Here is an 18678-nt window from a genome sequence, read left to right on the forward strand (position 1 = left end):
GCTTGCAAGTCATCAAAGTTGTGACAATCAGTCTTAACGGGTCAATAAGCATCAGGGACTGAGCTATTTTGGTGTCCATGTTTCGTGCGAACGTCCCAGGGTCCAATGGGACAGTCTGCTACGCTGCTGTGGAATCACTGGACTTAAGATGCCTCCTGCAGTGGGATTGTCCCCATGCCAGCCCTAATACCACCTATACAGTGCAGACAAAGACGCAGGGGTAAGTCCTTCTGTGAGTGTGTCTGTGTGTCTACAGTAAGCAAGTTCAAAGACTATTTATTTACAAAAATAAAACATTTTACCCCACAATTCATTTTATGTATCAAATGTTTTTCAATTAAATGTTCTTGCAACTGAGTTCCCTTTTTCAATACAATTTTGGTTTCAATTTTTACTGGTGTCTGTATGTTTATACAGTATATTTCATTTAGCTGTATGCTGCGTTCTGATTATAGTAGATGCTCATAATGAAATATGAAAGCCTAGTTTTAAAGTTGTTTATATCTATAATAATTGCTTCTGCTGCTGTTACACTACCTTTTTTAGATGTACATAATTTGCTAATAACATTACAAAATAATGTTTAAGTATTTATATTTTACTTTTCATGCAACAATGTGTACATACACGTAGGAATTCTAATTTCTATTTTAGAAATGAGCCCTGATTTATCACTGCAGTACAAGTAAAGTAAAAAACACAATTTTGACACAAAGAAAACCAAATCGGTTAAAATAGGCTATTTTTTAAGTTAAAAAGATCAACAGATCAATGTTGATATGCAAAGAAAGTTCCGTTAGACTAACATCTTTAAATGTAGATGAAGAAAATCAAGATGTGATGTTTGAAATGGAAACAACGAAGGATAGTTTCTATAACTTTAACACTTTTCCAGTTATAACAGCTCATTTGTGAAACTTAAAGACATTTAATAAGCCACATTATTCTGCTGAATGTGTTAAATTACTCCATTTAAACCCTGAAAGCCTGTGATTTGCAGAGAGCTTATTCCTGGTTTTGCTCAGGCACACAGCACAGTGTGACTTCCTTTGTTTGCAGGGACCCCTGGCAGGAAGTACCGTGGTGCGTTTGGATCTCGTCCCGCAGCTGTGACGTCTCGCCGGCTTTCTCAAACTTTGAGTTGTATAACATGATCCGTCTGGGCGTCCACCTCAGCCCCAGCTCCACCGCCTGGATGAGGCCGCTCAAGTTCGACTACAGTGACTTCAGTCAGTGACAAACTGCAGTACAGTCATAAGATGTATAAAAACATGTGATACAGAATGGGAAAGCCTGCTGGTCCCCCTCCCCTCTCTGTTGCACATGGTTTTAAACTGTTGCTTTAAAAGTACATAATGTGTTCAGCATCATGTCATTGGGGGGTAGAAGTTTATTGAAAACGGAGCCAAAAGGATGTGTAGAACTCTAGTTGTCTGGCAGACCACTTGAATTAACAGCTTTAAAGGGGACCTATTTTGCAAAATCCACTTGTTCATGTCTTTTATACATCAACATGTGTAAAAAGATTCTGAAAGTTGCAGGAAAAAAGATTCGCTCACTTTTTGTCCTGATCCATTTATATAAAAACGTGTGAGCTGATCAGATTTCGGCCACTTTATGATGTCATAACAATGTTTTAGCTTGTGTAACCATTAGCCAATCACCAACCCAGGTAACCCCCGTCCACCTTATCACCTGAATCTCCTCCTAGAGCACCATTGTGTTATTTTTAACCAAATATCTCTCAGAGGGGCATGGGGAGGGGCTCCTTATTTTCATCTAAAGTAACAGAAAGAAAATCAGCACTTTTGAAACAGGGCTGAAACGGAGGGGATTACGGGATGCTGCAATGATCTGTTTGGTGTTTGGAGGCAAACATTTCAGAGACATGTTTTGTATCTGAGACCTATAATATATTGATGAAAAACAGTATAATAGGAGACCTTTAAGGATGATATAACATTGTTAGCCAATGACCCCAGAGCTTTAAGATAATTGACCTTCCCTCTGTCCCTTTGCCCCCTCCAGCCTTCAGCCCCCCCTCTGTCTCGGTCTCTTTGAAAGAAGACCATCTCACGGTGAAGGTGCAGTTCCCCTGTGCCGCCAACAGGAGGTGTTCTCTGGGACGCTGCTGTCCCATCTCTGAACTAATCCACCCATGGACCACTGTGACTGTGTACAACAAGCAAAATCACTCTGAGTACCAGGTCTGCTTTTTGCTGAGTTGATACTGATATATATTTTTATAAAAAGGCCTGCAATCAGATGCAACAATTCCTGAAGATGATTATTAACAGGATAATACTGATGTGGTTAAATTAAATATATTTAATTACCTATTAAATCTTTTGTTTACCCTTTCTGATGGCATACTTAATCCTAAGAAATATCTCTGGTTTTAATTTGTAAAAGCTGAGTGCTTTGTGTCCTTGCAGAGACGTACGGTTTGGACCCAGGAGGCGGTGTCCCACGTGGAGTTCTCCGGCTTGGCTGCGGGTCAGAATTACTGCGCTGTTGCCAACTTCTCCTTCCCAACGTTCTCCATGGCGGCTTCTCCAAAGTCTTCCCCTCAGTGCGTCCAGACCGTTTCCCAATCAGGTTAGAGAACGACTGACGATGGGTCACAAACTATAGCACCATCCTCAAATGACCTTAAATACATCACACGTTAACCAATAGGAGGGTTAATGAGTAGACAGAGGACGTGAGGGATGTTAGTATCCATTGATTAGTGTTTGGCAACATGAGGAACAGAACATCTGCAGTGCCAGTTTAGGGCCATCTACTGGCCTTGTTTATGTGTCGCTAAGGAAAACTATAAACTTGTGATGCCTTGAATGCGCCATTTTATTGAAGATCACCTCAGTTTACCAAAGCTTCCTTCCGTTTGTTTTTGTTTTTGGCTTGTCGAAAAGCATCTTTTTATATCCCTAGTCATTTTTGCTAGGTCTCGACCCAGGATGTAGCTTAATACAACTTTGGGTCATTGCGCAGTTTAGAAACGTTCTGGACTTGGCACATACTCTTTTTTTGCTTGTTTTTCAAGGACTCTGTGCAGAGGTCCAATGGCCAACGCTGATTGATTCTGAATCCTCGCTCTTTATTGATCTTGTCCCCTGTGTCTTTGAAAGTTTGCAGTATTGTTTGTTTATTGGGATAACATTTGTGTTCAACTTCTATATTGTGTTTCAGTTCTGCTGCCCGCGGTGTGTCTGGGAATCGGACTGACTTCTCTGCTCCTTGTTCCTCTCCTCGCTGCGTTTCTAAAAAGACCTAAACACACTGCACTAACCTCAGAAAATCAACCTGAGACTCTGGTACCATTTATTTGTCTTTGACCTCTCCTCACAAACCATCGTTTTAAGAGTGAGCTGGATATTTCTCCTTGACAGATTGCTTAACTTTATTTGTATTCTTTCACTAAGGCCTCTGTTCAGGATCCAGACTCTTTGGTTCCTCTTTCCCCGGTCCCTGTGGACCCTTGTGACATCCAGCTGGAGTTTGACGATACATAGATGATCTCTACACTGCTCAGACTTGAGAGGTTTGGATGAACCCATCTTGATCACTTTGGGGGGAAGAAACGCTGAGCTAAGGATGCAGTGACGAGCCCTGTCAACATGAGTCAGTCAGCTGATGTGAAGGAGAATAATGTCTGAGGTAGGTGGACAAAGGCAGGATTTTACGCACAGTCGAACTCCTGTGAGACAGACTTGGATTTAAACTCTCCATCCTATCCTTCTCCAACAATACAAGACCCATGTTGTTGAGTGTTGTTCAATAAGGGTATTCATTGGGGGTCTGAAAGGCTTCTCCACGTCCATGTGAAGTTTTAAAAGGAGAAGGGAGTTACGCTTCTGCAAGACCAGTTGAAATGTCTGACAGTGCATTTTTGGATATATTTATTTTAATGATTGTTTTCAAACATGTTAAGAAATAGAAATATCTGTCAATATATGCAAACTAGTTTCTTTCAACCTATGGTCACTAGCTTCGTTTACAGACTGAGATAGCAAAGTTAGCAAACTGTGCTAAGATGTCTTTCATTAATGGCTACATTGTTTAGCTCTGAACAGGCTGTTATGTACTTTATATTTATTCATTTCATCTTTGAATAGAGTCCATTACTGCCATTGAATGAAGATAAAAGGTCATGACCCAACTTTGAATTCCTCGCTGAAAGCCACCGAATGACCTCTAACATGTAATTCTGTTTAGCTGGCGTCTGTCATCCCATTTTAATCATGTAAGCACATTCCTCTGGCTCTCACTGCCTGTCCGATCTGAGTCAGACAGAGGAATTGGGTCCGAGGATCGACTGCTGAGTGAGAACTTCCAATGGAGCAGCAATAGTTTATCTGACACGTCCAAAAGTAGCTGTTTTTCTGTGCATGTACCACATATTCAGTGAAACGTCTAAATCTGGATGTGGTTCTTCCCCCTCTGCGTTTTTGTGCCGAGGTCCAGTGACACTCAACAGGCCGGTTCAAAACCATAAGCTTCACTAACAGGAACGCCTGACCCCCCACACACAGCCAACAGCTCCTTTTAAAGTGATAACAGAGGGTAGCTTTTTCTATCATTCCTCGCTCTCTCTGACTCACAGTTGCCTCCTCTTACCCGTGACTGACGCCTCATTCTGCCTCCTGCATGAAAACAAGAAACTTCTTGACATCTCGCCTTCTGTTTTGCTGGTGTTGCATTCTTTCCGCAACATTGGGGAGCCTTTGGGGGTTTGGCCATCCAGCATTGTTTGTTTCCCCTTCTACCTTTTCCAGAGTCCACAGAGACCTGGGGGGTTGTCCAAAGCTCAACGTACAAGTATGGCTTTTATTAATAAGCATAGTGCTGATTATGCTCGTGGAGAGATGATTAACGCATGAAGCGAGAAGCTGGCTGTGAGCTCGAGCACCTGACTACACAACAGTGTATAACAGTGTGTAACAGTGTGTTGGACCTTTGTTTTTGTTCTGCTATGTGCTGTAATTCCTCTGAATATATCAAAGCCATTGAGTAGACAAAGTCACGTGGATTGAGTTCCTGAGGTGACCTTGGTATGCTGAACACATTTTAATCAGCTCATGATAATTGTGCATGAAACTCAACATGTTATATGTGTTAAGGAGGAGGAGGTATATGCCAACAGTTTGTAACTACTCATTTTATAACTCAAATAAATTATGTAAAAATGTATCACGGTTTATTTGAACTGTTTATTGTACTATTTTAGTAAAAAACGATTTGAAATGCCCAAATGTCGAAAAACGCGAACAAATTCTGGGATAAAAAATTGTATGTTGAAAATTTCACAAATAATGACTTAGTAAAATAAGTTGAAAAAAAACTACATAGTATGCTATGGAGTTTTTCTCAATGTCGGAATACGTCGGTTTTTTTCAACTTATTTTACTGTCGTTATTTGTATACTAAACTATGTTGTTTTTCTCTTGAAGTTTCGACATGTATAGATATTTCCACATAGTATATCACAAATAACGACATAGCATGTTATGTCAAAAGTATATCACAAAAATAGACTTTGTTGGGGAAACTTCTGAAGCAATTGGAGTCAGGACTCAGAGAGACACGATGGAGAGCTGGAGCTTTGATGGCAAACACTGACGGTTTATTTGGAGCTTCGGCCGGAGAATTCACAAGACATGTCACGGGCCACGATCTGACCACACGGTTGAGATGCCACAATCAATTCTGAAGAGCCCTCCTTGTAGTTCCAGGTTTCAACTAGTTCAGAGTGTAATAACCAACATTCTTCAATAGATAGACTAAACAGCTGAGGACACTGAATCACATTTGTTGTCGCTTATGGCTCGGAGTCATCTACACCCCGAGAAGGATGTGTTCCAGGTGTCCCACAACAATAACTATCTCTGACAGAGAGTTGCCCGGTCATAAACTGGCAACATCAACAATACGCTAGGGCAGCCCCTCCATAACGGAGATAACGGCTGGTCAGCTGCGTCAGAGGGCGAAGGAGACATGCAGGGCAAATTATTCCCCAACAGACATATTATTATATGTCCAAGAAAACGAAATAGTATGGGTATATAAACATTTTGAGAAAAACATAGCAGTCAAAAGTCAGAGAAATCGAAAATAAAGTATCTCAAGAGAATTATAATAAGCGACGTTGCTTTTTTGTGCAAATATCTTTATTTACAGGTAGCACAAATTTACATGTAAATGTTGTGAGTGTAAGAGAATATCTCCCTTGGAAATGTAATGGAGAAAACGTAACAATTGGCATGAAAAACAAGAACACTGAGTGAAGTTCAAGTACCTAGTCATAAATGTACTTGACATTTCCACGTGTCAAAAACCCAATCATTTTAAAGCTCCCTGTATACTTTAATACGTTCTTAATTAAAGGTCAAGTAAACCAGTTAGAGCTGCATCTACTTCCATATGTTGTCTGCAGGTGCATTATTTAAAGAATGTTTAAACATTAGATCTGGCTGCCTTTGTTTTAAAGTATTACTGGTCATTAACAGAACAGAGAAACTTTAAATAAAGACCTTCACGTCAGAAATATAGCTTCTTTCTCTATGTAGGAGGAAATGCTTAGTCACTCGCTGTGTGACTCATCAACCCTCTTGGGGTTGGACTTGTGTTTACCCCCATCAGCGACGCTAGGACCGTCCACAGATGGTCAGCGATGCTCAATTTAGAAACATGTTCCGGGCCATAAACCCTGCATAGCAGCACGTTCTGGGGTAAAATGATAAAAACGCACAAGTTAAAAAAACAAACTTGTATCAACAATTTTTTATTTTGGCCATACATCATTCATTCATTTAATAATTAATATACATTATATATACATAAGCAAACAAAGAAAGCCGTGTCTTTGTTCAACCATCTTGCAGTAAATGTTGGCACTGCATTCTTGGCCTTTTTAACAGAGTCATTGAGTTTCTTCCACACACACACGGGATGGAGCGCGTGATCCCACCGTGTGCTCGTGTTGACAAAGTTCGATCCAGTTCAGCCTCATCTGCGCCAGTACTGAAAAGAGACAGGAACACAATTCTTAGATTTTAAAGAATGGAGAAATTAACATTTAAACATTACTGTTGCGTTAAAGGGCACTGGTTTCAGTTAAATCTAATTCAGAGTTCTAATCTAAATGAATATATCCACATGTAGCAATAAGCTTGACTCCAACAAAAATACTTCTCAGGTAAGTTTGATTGACTTAAACAAAGGTATCAGTACAAACGCATATTGTCAATAAACTATGTTTATACTCATAACACAGAAATACAAAGTTCAAATGTATACATTATGGCTCCTACACCAGCTTTTGACCTACAAAACATCCAAGAATAGGGAAACGGGTTCTAAAAACCAAAAGATAACAATGTATGGTCAACCTAATTTTTTACCTGAGCAAACTTGTGTATCTGCTCGACCACAGCAGCGAACAGAGCGCCCACACTCTCATCTATCAGACTCTGCATGTAATGCACCGCCTCCTCGTCAGACAGGTCCAATCGGAACTTGTCCTGCACCTGGAGGAAAATGAAAGATATGACCAGATTGAAGACAATTTAACATTAGTCAAGATAAGATAGTGTAATCGCTCCAGAGGCAACAAACGTACCTTCTTAACGGTCTTGTCAGGCTCCAGGGCGATGTCAGGAATATTGGCATCGACCATGAGAGAGAACAGATTCAGGATCAGGTTGGAGTATCTGAAGAAGAATATTTGATTTTACATGTGATGTAATCATCGTATTGTATCCTCAGTATGATGAAAGTATCAGTTATGTAGGTGATGCCGTACTGTGTTTTACTTTATGAGATATCATTTGTCAATACTTCCTTTTTCTACTAGTTGTTCAGACTTTGGTTTAGGTTCATGTCAGCAAACAAAGATCATTTTCTTAAGTTTAAAAGTAAACTGCGATTAAATATTTATCTGAAGCAAGTTTATTTCCATGCCCTACTGACATAAATTGATACCAGTACCAGCCTAGAAGAGGTGGAAAAGAGTTCGCTATAATGTAAAAAGGACATGACTTGAAGCACATAGTCTAAACAATACGGAGGCTAAATACAGTTCTGATTGGTCAATTCAGAACATGTGACATGTTGTCAAGGACTGTAATGACCGTTGCTAAGGAGGAAAAGAGGTTAAACCACAACAAAATCTGTTTCCACACAAATCATAAGGTTTTGAAAATGATTTGGCGGCAAATATTGAATTTACATTTACACCCTTTAATTAGTTATTTGGGCTTTTAGATGAAGACCGCACACAGTTAATAAATACAACTATTCCTCTGACTAAAATACATATTTTTAAAGTCAATCAAGGAGTAATCTTAATTTAAGGTGTTTGAAGAGCAGATTAAAAATAATAAAAATTTCTTTTGAAAAAAATGATTGCCACAAAACATCAAAGGGTGGCTCAACACGCCATGACATGGGAAATAATGAGCTCTAACGAAGAAGTGGGATTAAAAGAACAATACACATGCTTGCCATGTTGTGTTTTTTTGGTGCTATTTGGTTGTCAACCTATTTTTTTTTGTGAAATGTTGTGATCCTACTGACTGAATCTTTATTTCTCCTGTTTTTGTCCAAGATGGGAATGTCAACCAATATGTTATGTCCATGTTTGTGTCTTTAGCTTGTACAAAAGAAAATAAATAATTGTTTGGCGGCCCACTTGCAATGCCTTTGCGGACCACTAGGGGGCCGCGGCCCACAGGTCGGTGACCGCTGGTCTAAAGCATGACTCTCCCCTCTGATAAAATGTGATGTGTATCTGTCCGTCTCTCTACCTCCTGAGGTGCAGGAAGGCGGTGTAGCACTGCTTCCTGAACTCCTGGTACTGCTCGCTCTGCATGCCCCCCATCCCCTCCACCATCTCTTTGCTCAGCTTCATGGGCGGAGGCAGCGGTTTGGGGTCTCGACCCAGGATGTAGCCGAAGTCGATGTGGAAGAGCTTCCCTGAATCAAGAGGAGTTAGAATTCAAAATCTGCTCTGTAAACCAGGTTGTAAATAAACACGTATTTAATGTTTTCCTCACCGGTTTTGGTGAGTAGCAGATTGTCCAAGTGTCTGTCTCCTACTCCTAAGATGTATGTGATGACGCAGTAACCAGCTGGAAGCAAACAGAGACACAATGTCAGTAAACACTTCTGAAAGTAGAGCACACAGAAATAGTATCATTGCTCTGTGACTCACCGCAGCTCTTCACATATGTGTCCATCACCTCGGAGCTGATGCCGTACGGCCCCTTCTCACTGGGGGCATGCTTCCTGAAGAAGCTCTGTGGGAACAAAAGATGTGAATAAAAGGTATGTTGTTTTGTCAGCTTAACTGTTTCTACTTCTCTGCTCACCTGGATGTTGCCTTCAGTCGCCAGGACTTCAGCAACGGGGACGGACTGGACAAACTGCATGAAACCTGGAACAAAATACACTTTGTGATTAGGCTGGAGAATACAGCAATGAAAACACATATTACAAACAACATCATCGAACCACCAGTTGAATTGTTGTCATTGTTCTTTTAGCAACTAAATGTGCTCAGACTCACCGTGCTTGGTGCTGGTGGCCAACACTTTGTACGGCGTCAACTTTAGGTCCAAATTCTCTTTCCTTAAAAGCTATTAACCCAAACACGGGAAGACATTAGGAAAGCAACAACTGTGCTGTATGTGAACATTTTCCTCAAGATATAAGAAATGTAAGAGGAAATGGATCCAAAGACTGCATTATTAACAACATTCACTTTCAGCTGATAAGATGTTCATAGAAACAAAACCCAAAGACATCTATGACTATAAATGCTTGGAAGTCTTAAATCAAATGAGACTACATTTCACATCCATAAACTAACTTATCATTTTGAGCCTTCTTACTTTGTCCATGAGAGAGATGATCTGAAGGATGAGCTGATCCTGCCTCAGGTCGTCTCCGTGCTTGAAGATAACCGGGTACATGGCTCCATCCTCAGCTTTGAAGATCAGTTTAGCTGGCATCAGAGCGCTCTGACACACACAGAGAGAAGAGAGAGAGAGAGGGAAAAGACTCATGAACTAGTGCCACACAGATACTGGTGTTAGTCCAGACAAAGCCCAATGGAGGAATGGAAGTTTCTCCTTGTGTACCTTGAAGAGCGTGGCTGTGTCGGGCACGATGCCTCTGATCCTGATCTGAGGCTCCAGAGGGAGAGGGATGGGCTCGATCTCTGACAGGTTCACCTTCTCGTTGTCCGCCAGCAGAGCCTGCAGCCGCTCCGTCTGCAGAGACACAGGGAGGGATGTTAAACAACTGAGCTGGGATCAGTGTGCTCAGGAGCCTTAACAGTTCAAAGGAAGCAGTGTGCACATTCAATAAGAAACTGCATGTTGCTGTGAGAGCCAAATGGATTCAGGTGGGTCAAAAAATATGTCAAATTGTACAAATTCTGAATGATTTTTTTAACTGGTGTGCACAAAATAAACTAATGAACATTGTTTTGCACAATAAACCAAAAAGCTATGAAAAGGATATCAAATGCTGTATTGTTTAGCTAATATTTGCATGTGCATTTATTCTGTTGTTACCTTCTTCTTTCGATTTCCACTCTCCCTCTGCACGGCTTTCATCAGCTGCACCAGTCTGTCCACAAACGTCTGCTGAGCGGCCAGCAGCGACCGCATCACCCTCACACTCTTATCACCCTGCAGGGAACAGGAAGTGTGTGTTAACAGCTAAAGATAAAGAAAAGGGAAACGTTTCAACACTTTCTTAAAGTCTGTGTATCTCCAATACTTTGTGCCTGACCTTGAGCAGAGCCTGGCTGAACCTCCTCATGACGTTCAGGTACATCTCGTGGGTCTTGAGGTCTCTCTGCTGGGTGTCCTGGTCCTCACACTCCACGATCACATACCTGATGAACACACACAGATCAATACAAACACAAGGACTGTTTTTCAGTTTGAATAATGAACTAATCTGATTTGAGCTGCTACTCACCAATATAAATAGTTGGCGAGTTCGGAGTTCTTGCAAGCTCGGGAGATGAGAAATGTGCACAAGTCCTGCTGCAAAGACACACATTGGGGGATAGGGATACATTTCACATTTCTAGAAAGATACTTTTGACTACAACAAGTGATGTTTGTTGATGTGTCAGGTAGTGATTATCCCTCTATGGATCCTCCTCTCACCTCTTGAGTTTCACTGTCGGCTCCCTCCTTGCCTTTCTGTGGCGCAGTGGAAGATCCCGATGTGCCAGTCAGGATCTGTGAACTACAGAAAGAGAACAATGAGTAATCAGAGATCGCAGCAGTTCAAAAAAAATGAAGTTCATTTGAACTAAACTGAGATAGTTCAGTATGGACTGCTTCCAGACTCTGGCGTGAGCTCCACAGAGTGCGGCCAGTGAAATCACAAAACCCTAAGAGTTCACGACGCTTCATGAAAGCAAAATAATCAAATTCCGCAAAAGCAGCAAAAACTCTCCCAACCAGTGTGACATTCCGAGGTATATTTAGATCTAGGCAGTAAAAAACTAAAGATGAAAAAGAAAATCTGGAAGGTACAACTATTCCCTCACTGTTCAGAGTAACATCTTTACCGAGTAGTCACACCATGTCAAAGCTCCCAGCAGTGCTGACTCATGTACGATCCCCAGAGCACTGACCTGTCCATGGTGGACTCGTCTGAAAGTCCCTGGCTGTCTCTCTTGCTGCCTGGCTCCAGGCCGCCCTGAATATCGTTGAAGTTCTCGTACTTCAGCGCCTGGACCAGCTGCAGGAGGTACATCAGCAGGTCCTGAAGAGATGGGAGTAAGTATGGATTTGGAATTTAAAGCTCGGTTTTATCATTTGAAAACGTGTATATTTTCTGTCAGCGTGTAAATAATTCATTTTAAAAAGGGAACAGTTTGACCCAAAATCAGGAAAAACAATGTTTACGTTTCATTTAGCTGAAATCTTTTTTGCAAAGAAACGTACAATGAGCCATTAGGATGCAAACCCAGAACAGCAAGAAACCTGCAGGTACAGTTGTTTCATTAAAGCCATACCTTTGGATGCTTGTGCATTGGTCTCCATTGATTTCAATATTTAAATACTTCAAGTTTATTTATGTCTGTGTCGAAACAGGTGTGTTTTCAGTCAGCAAAGGAAGACTTGTAGAATTAACTAATTTGATTATTGTGTAGATTTTGGCTGTAGAAATGTCTGCATTATCTCAAATGTAATGGAACCATAGGGAAGTTTGCTAGAAGTTTAAATAAGACATTTAAAAAACAAGAAATGTAACAATTAGGGGTGAACTGTCACTTTTAAACAGCTCTGTCATCATCATCATCATCATCATCATCATCATGTTGGTATAAATACACTTTGGAAGGTAAGCTTTGAAATGCTTTGTCTCAGGAGAATTTTAATTTCTACACAAACAGAGTTATCATTTCCTGCCCTCACGAGTATCCTTCTGCCTCCCCCTGACCCTCTCCACCTCCTGACCCTCTCCACCTCCCTCTCCACCTCCTGACCCTCTCCACCTCCTCCTCCTCCTACCTCATCGTCGGCCTGCTGCAGGCGCGTCACAGCGTAGCGTCGCACCGTGGGGTTGGAGAACTGGGAGGACAGCAGCTCCAGGGAGTCCTCCACGTCCATCGGCCTCCACTTCCCCAGCATCTCCAGGGCCTGCTTGGCCTCCTGGGGCAGGTCCCAGTTCACACACTTCAGGAACTTTGTCAGGGCCTGCAGCGAGAGGAGGAAGAGGAGGAGGAGGAGGAAGATTATCATGCTGTAGAGATGAGAATCGATAGAGGAGCTCGATTAGCTTTGGGTACGTTGGAGTAGAATATCACAAAGACACCCACCTTCTCCTGCGTGGTGAGGTAGTATCTGAACTTCCACACCAGGTCCTGCTCTTCAGAGCTCAGCTGCTTCGTTGGAGGGTAGCTCACGATGATCTGATGGAACACCCCCACCCACCCACCCACACCCACACCCACACACACACACACACACACACACACACACACACACACACAGCTGAGTTACATTTCAATTCACTGTAAGAGCACAGGAATGCAGAGCTAGATGATGATGATGATTCTGTTGGAGAGCTTATTGGTTGATGAAGTAACTTTTTGTAGTTGTCAGGAATCGCACTGCCTGTCACTCACATTGAGCTGGTCTCTCGTGGCAGCGTTGGGCTTCAGGTCGTGATCCGATGGCCCGCTGCGGAGGCTTCGAGCCAGCTTGTGATGCTTGCTCTCAACCAGGTTCTCCTGTAAAAAACATTCATTGTAAAATACTGCATATATAGGTTTATACACTATAGATTAACCATGCTAAATATTGTATTATATGTACATTAATGGGCAATACTAAACGAATAAGTATCTACTTTTTCTGCACATTACACAAAGCCACCATATATTATTTGTTGTATATTGTGCGGTTGTGTGTGTGTGTGTGTGTGTGTGTGTGTGTGTGTGTGTGTGTGTGTGTGTGTGTGTGTGTGTGTGTGTGTGTGTGTGTGTGTGTGTGTGTGTGTGTGTGTGTGTGTGTGTGTGTGTGTGTCCTCTCACCATCGCCATCTGAGGGTCAGGAACTTTGACGATGTCGCAGCTGGTGAGAACAGGTGATGCGTCGTCTCCATCCTGAGAGGGGACGGAGTGAAAGACACCATCAGTGTCTTCACTTCCTGTGTGTTCTAAACATGTTTTATGTTGAATTTCACCTAGAAATAATACCTTCTCGTAATAGACAATGCTGTACTCCTTGTCATTTGTTTTGACGCGGGGGAACTCCACCATGAGGTACATGAAGTTAGAGCTGCGTTTCTCACTCTGCGGAGAAACACATGGAGAAAAAAATAAAGAATTGGTAGGATACAACATTGACATATTATCCCCCCACGTTGCGGGCCAGATAGGACCACTATAAGACTTGATATCGTCCAACTTTTTCAAATAATAAATGATAGCTACTTAAAATAGCTCGGAAAACCCTGCCTTACAAATACTGAAATAGTTTGAATCTGTACTTTCCGGGTCATAATGATTATTTCTGACATTACGCAGATCGGTTCATGATTGCATGTATGACTCTGATTGTGTTTATAACATAGAACAAACCTAAGAATCTACAATCGTCTGTGCACATTAGTACTAATTATCAAAGTTAGCATGCTAATTAGTAACAAGTCAGAAGTCATGAGGTCTCGTCCTCTGGAGAATAATGCATTTCTTTCAAAATCGTCATGGCATTCAATTAAATAGTGGTTAAGATTATTTAGTAAGCAAAGACGCCTTTTTCTACTCCAGAGGCCTGTACTACGAAGCTGGTTCAACCTAACCTGGATATGTTTGAGTTAGCCGGTTGGCCTAATCCAAAACATACGCGCTCTCGCTAAACGGTACTACGACGCGGGTTATCAAGTGGATCGCTCAAGCCAGCCGTGCCCTATCTAGTTAGGTGCGCGTTCACATGAAAGGGGTGGTATTTGCAGCATTCGACCAATCACAAACATGGACAAGCGTACTGACAGCGCAGCATCATACTTCCTGAATGAGAAGTCAACTATAATATTAGACATATGAAGAAGTTAAACTTTAAACATCCATGACTTAAACACTTTATCCAGGATAAAAGCCACATAGCTGCATCTGCAGGTGAATACAGCTGGTAAAAGAAAAAGTGTTTGAATGCGTACATTAACAGGTTTATGATATCACTGCCCCGTCTAAGACACGATCTGACTTTAATTACATTTGTCTCGAGTGTTTCGTCAACTTAATGTGTTGCTTAAAATAATACTTCTGCATACAGTATGTGACACTGTGAGTGTTGCACGGCCAGATATGGCTCAGCTGACTCAGATAAGGAGATATATGATACATTATGATGTGATATGCCGCGGACTGTACTTAATGTTACTCTGATCCGGTTACTTATGTTGTGTCAGATATTTAATTAAGCTTTCTTAACGCTAATGTTATAATAGTCAGATTGCTCTGAAGATGGGAGGTGATATTCTGTTAATGTTCACGTTCACACAGTCGGTGATTTTTGCCGGCCGTCTTTCCTGCAACGGCAGCTTTTCTGTATTTCCTTTCTCCTGTAATATGACTTGATCGCTTTAAACTCCGCACACTGAGCTCTGATTGGTCAGCAGGCGGTGCTTTCACTGTGTTGAGCTCTTAGCCTGCAACCTAACCTGCTCCGGAGCAGGTTAGCCGCTCAGCATAAGTTACCATGGAGATCTAGCCCGCTAAGAAGAGAACCAGCTTCGTAGGACCGGAAAGCCGAGCTTTGCCTGAAGTTAGCCGGCTAAGCGAAAATCCAGCTTCGTAGTACAGGCCTTAGGATCAAACAAAGCTCTGTTTTCAAACACAGTCCAGCTAAACCCACTCACCTCGTTGATCATCTCAATCTCTCTGAAGGTCAGACGGTCCAGCCAGTCGACCTTCACCATGTGGCCCTGTCGATGGGCCTTCGTCAGCTGCATGGAGAGAGAAATGGAGGAGGATGGGAGGAGGAAAAAAGGTTAACAAAAATATTAAAATCTCAATACAGAGGTTGTGATTTCTGTAGCGGCAGAACTGGTCGCAGCATGGTGGCTGATGTGCAAACAGCTCGCCCAATCATGCACAAATCCAGTGCCAGCAGCCAATCCAGCGTCTCTGGTCACACACTCAGCAGCCAATCAACTCACCAGTGGGGGGGTCAGGGGTGTAAGCACACATTGGGCCATGAACAGGAAGCCTAGCCCTAGTTAGAGTTGGCACTATGCCCTCAGGATTGATAAAGATATATCTGAATGTAATTTGTGATTGAAATAGTTAACATCCAATCAGATTAACTCAAATCAAACGAGCCCACCAATACATATTTCCAAAAAGCTGCAACAAGTTGGCCAAAACGTTCTTGTGTCCAAATAAACAACAAAAACATGCACACACACTATGGCAACAGCAGAAAATAATTCAAAACCCAATGTGTGTGATGCTTTCAAGAAGCCGTACAACTTCACAGACAAGTGTTCACACAAAAGTCAAAAGGTATTGCAGTAAATAGGTTTTTATTTTGTATGTGATAATCCTCATTTAAGCAGTGAATGATGGAAAAGAGGTTTTTTTTGCAAATACGTTTGGACCATGGCCTGTTTCACACACACACAGTACACAAACGCACAAATACTGCAGTGCCAACACTAACGCCTTCTCTTGTACTCACATCACCTAGTATCTCCAGGTCAGGGCCCTGGAACAGATGATGATTTAGACACATCTGTCCACCTTTTCCAACACACACACAATGTCCCTAATCTTGTTCCTTTCCCTTATCCATTTATTTAGCCGTTTGGTAACACACCACATCCCCTTTCCCCCCAATCCTTAACCCTATTCTTCTGTCCACAGACATACAGTACCTTGGCGAGTCTGCCCATCTGGTCCTCCGTCAGGCTGCTGCTGGTGCGTCCGGGTGTGGTGGTGGGCTCGCCTCCGTTCCCCTCCACACCTGGCCACACTTTCAGGTCATGCATCCCTTGCCGGAACATACTAGAAGACAACAGGTCGGAGGTGTTTTAAAATCACGTTTGTTTAATTGAACATTCAAATCTTACAAAGTGCAGCTGTAAAGTGAAGTAATGATTAATCCTGGTGCCAAAATAAAGAATATTCCAACATGTTTTTACAGTTTTAACGAGTTTAAACTGACCCATATTTGCCAAACAGGGTGACAGTGGTTCCTCCAACTGGGACCGCTCTGCCAGGTCCATATATGTCCCAAATTGTGAGAGCAACCTGGGCACTTTGGGGAAGGTCCGGGTACTTGACGGGCAGCCGCAGCCACTCATTCCAGCTGTAGAGGGGTGAGTGTAAGAAGAAAGATACATGTGTCAGAATAACTAACATTTAACTACAGTAAAAAAAGGATTTGCACGTTTTTTAGGTGCTGTTTGTGTCTTTTAAGCTCTGAAGAAGGCAAAATAAAGAAGTATTTTCCTGAGAAGGAATTTCTTTTGAAGGTGAACATTTTTCTAATAAACATTACAAAGATGTTTACAATGGCATCAAAAGGGGTATGTCTGCTAAGTGAGTGAAATAAGAAAAGAGACAGATTTGTTCTCACTTCCAACGTGTGCTAAACGCTTTGTACGAGGTGCGGACGGGCAGGGCGAGAGGTTTTCCTTCAGCGAACACCTGACAGGTGACGTAGAGGTCCGAGCAGTTTTCCTGGTAGAGGCCGGAGAACCGCAGCATGGGGTCTTCCAGCAGAGCTTTGTAGCTGTTCTGCTCTCGTTTCCCCTCTAAACTGCCTCTGGAAGAAGAGAGGAGACAGAGAGGGCGGTTAGGAAGGGGAGACGTTGTTTTCTGATGCTTTCAAGAGTGCTCTCACGTGTTCACTTACAGATAGGTCAAATTAATGAACTTTCTTGGCAGGTTTAAGATTTTTGGTAATTTAAAATCAATGTTACCTCTTCACATTATGTTGATATTCTTGATAATCATGATAAAAACCCTTTTCTGTACCAGACTCAGACATTTTACAAATCCACAACATTTTGATTATTTATTTCATGTGGTGTGCATGGAGGACGTGATTAAAGAGAAATTATGTAATAACAAACGCATTGTTTAAGAGTGGTTACAAACCACAAAGGGCTTATTGTAATGCCCCCTCAGGATTTACAATGTATCCTATTAGGCTACTATGGAGAGCTTTGGCTTCACATATGTGAGTATTGGCTTACTCTTCTTAAAGATATAGTTCACACTAGAAATACAAATAAAGAATATGATCATTTTCAATAAACGTATATATTATTCTCTCCACTAATCAATTACTTTGTCCATAAAATGCCTATGTATCTACTATTAAAACGTAAATCATAGAGCAACAGCAAATGATTACATGTTGGCCAGATGAATACTTATTTAATCATCAAAATGAATGCCTATTATGTCCAGTAATAAATGGAAAAACTGATTGAAACACAGGGTAAGAATACATCTCCATACACATTTTAACGCATGTCGCTGTCTGTTTGATTAAACTCCGGTAAATAAACAGTGTCTTATGAGATATTTTAAAGCTTAAAGTCATAAAATCATGTCAAATACACACATGTCGTCCAACACTCACACAGACACACAATCAGACCAAGTATCCTGTCAAGTCACAAGATAGATTAGTTACACTGCTGGATACATAAGGGACGCATTATAAGTATAACACTTACATCTTAAGTTGAACATTGATGTCCATGTCACAGCTGTAAACATAGTTGAATTTATCAGTGTCCATCTTCCGACGGAAAAACACTTAATTTTAATAAAAAACCTGAACAACATGAAATCCCGGACGGTTATACGAGACTTGGCGAACGGTTGGGTTTGCGACAAGGCCTCGGCACAAAAACACCGTTTGAAACTACCTCTCACACGGAAAGCTAATTTATAAGCGTGTAGACAAGTTTAAAAATGTAACTTGTACTGTGTGTATTCACGGTAAAGACATTATTTTAACCGCTGTCTCACCGGGCATGATTTAATGTTTTTGATAAGCTACTCACAACACAGCATCAGCCAAAATCTACAGCCAAGCCAGAGTAGTCAATCCTCGATACAGCACGATAGATAAATTCAACAGGAAATCATTGTATCGGGTTGGGATTTATCGAGTCTGA

General features: G+C 41.7%; 2 protein-coding genes across 3 annotated transcripts; one reads left to right on the forward strand and one right to left on the reverse strand.

Annotated features, from left to right (window-relative positions):
- Positions 1-5123, forward strand: LOC307033566 (interferon lambda receptor 1). Its single transcript, XM_079672099.1, has 6 exons — positions 1-220; positions 1060-1229; positions 2029-2207; positions 2436-2598; positions 3193-3317; positions 3426-5123. Exons 1-6 carry the CDS (start codon positions 78-80, stop codon positions 3513-3515), a joined length of 870 nt encoding a protein of 289 aa, XP_079528225.1. The 5' UTR covers positions 1-77; the 3' UTR covers positions 3516-5123.
- A 1645-nt stretch (positions 5124-6768) lies between these two features.
- Positions 6769-18609, reverse strand: pik3c3 (phosphatidylinositol 3-kinase, catalytic subunit type 3). Of its 2 annotated transcripts, XM_079670950.1 has the most exons (26): positions 18232-18609; positions 17121-17309; positions 16707-16850; positions 16417-16546; positions 16221-16247; positions 15400-15486; positions 13736-13831; positions 13571-13642; positions 13163-13267; positions 12854-12946; positions 12546-12731; positions 11663-11793; positions 11187-11268; positions 10993-11060; positions 10801-10906; positions 10581-10697; positions 10143-10274; positions 9894-10022; positions 9569-9638; positions 9372-9436; positions 9215-9299; positions 9057-9131; positions 8808-8976; positions 7622-7712; positions 7404-7529; positions 6769-7023 (listed from the first exon to the last, which is right to left on the reverse strand). In XM_079670950.1, the coding sequence occupies exons 1-26, from the start codon at positions 18294-18296 to the stop codon at positions 7009-7011; spliced, it is 2655 nt and encodes an 884-aa protein (XP_079527076.1). In that variant the 5' UTR covers positions 18297-18609; the 3' UTR covers positions 6769-7008. The 2 variants fall into 2 exon arrangements, with proteins under 2 accessions (XP_079527076.1, XP_079527077.1); XM_079670951.1 differs by lacking the exon at positions 16221-16247.
- Positions 18610-18678: the final 69 nt, after the last annotated feature.

Source organism: Notothenia rossii, assembly GCF_949606895.1.
Source record: "Notothenia rossii genome assembly, chromosome: 3".
NCBI classification, from domain to species: Eukaryota; Metazoa; Chordata; class Actinopteri; order Perciformes; family Nototheniidae; genus Notothenia; species Notothenia rossii.

Bases quoted from the DNA above. Each gene is read 5' to 3' on its own strand.
- LOC307033566 (XM_079672099.1), top strand. From the start codon at position 78: ATGTTTCGTGCGAACGTCCCAGGGTCCAATGGGACAGTCTGCTACGCT. The intron at 221-1,059 runs GTAAGTCCTTCT...CTTTGTTTGCAG, and splicing joins GTGCAGACAAAGACGCAGGG to GGACCCCTGGCAGGAAGTAC. The intron at 2,599-3,192 runs GTTAGAGAACGA...ATTGTGTTTCAG, and splicing joins CCAGACCGTTTCCCAATCAG to TTCTGCTGCCCGCGGTGTGT.
- pik3c3 (XM_079670950.1), bottom strand. From the start codon at position 18,296: ATGGACACTGATAAATTCAACTATGTTTACAGCTGTGACATGGACATC. The intron at 10,907-10,992 runs GTGAGTAGCAGC...TGTGTTCATCAG, and splicing joins CTCGCCAACTATTTATATTG to GTATGTGATCGTGGAGTGTG. The intron at 9,132-9,214 runs GTGAGTCACAGA...GTTTGCTTCCAG, and splicing joins CACATATGTGAAGAGCTGCG to CTGGTTACTGCGTCATCACA.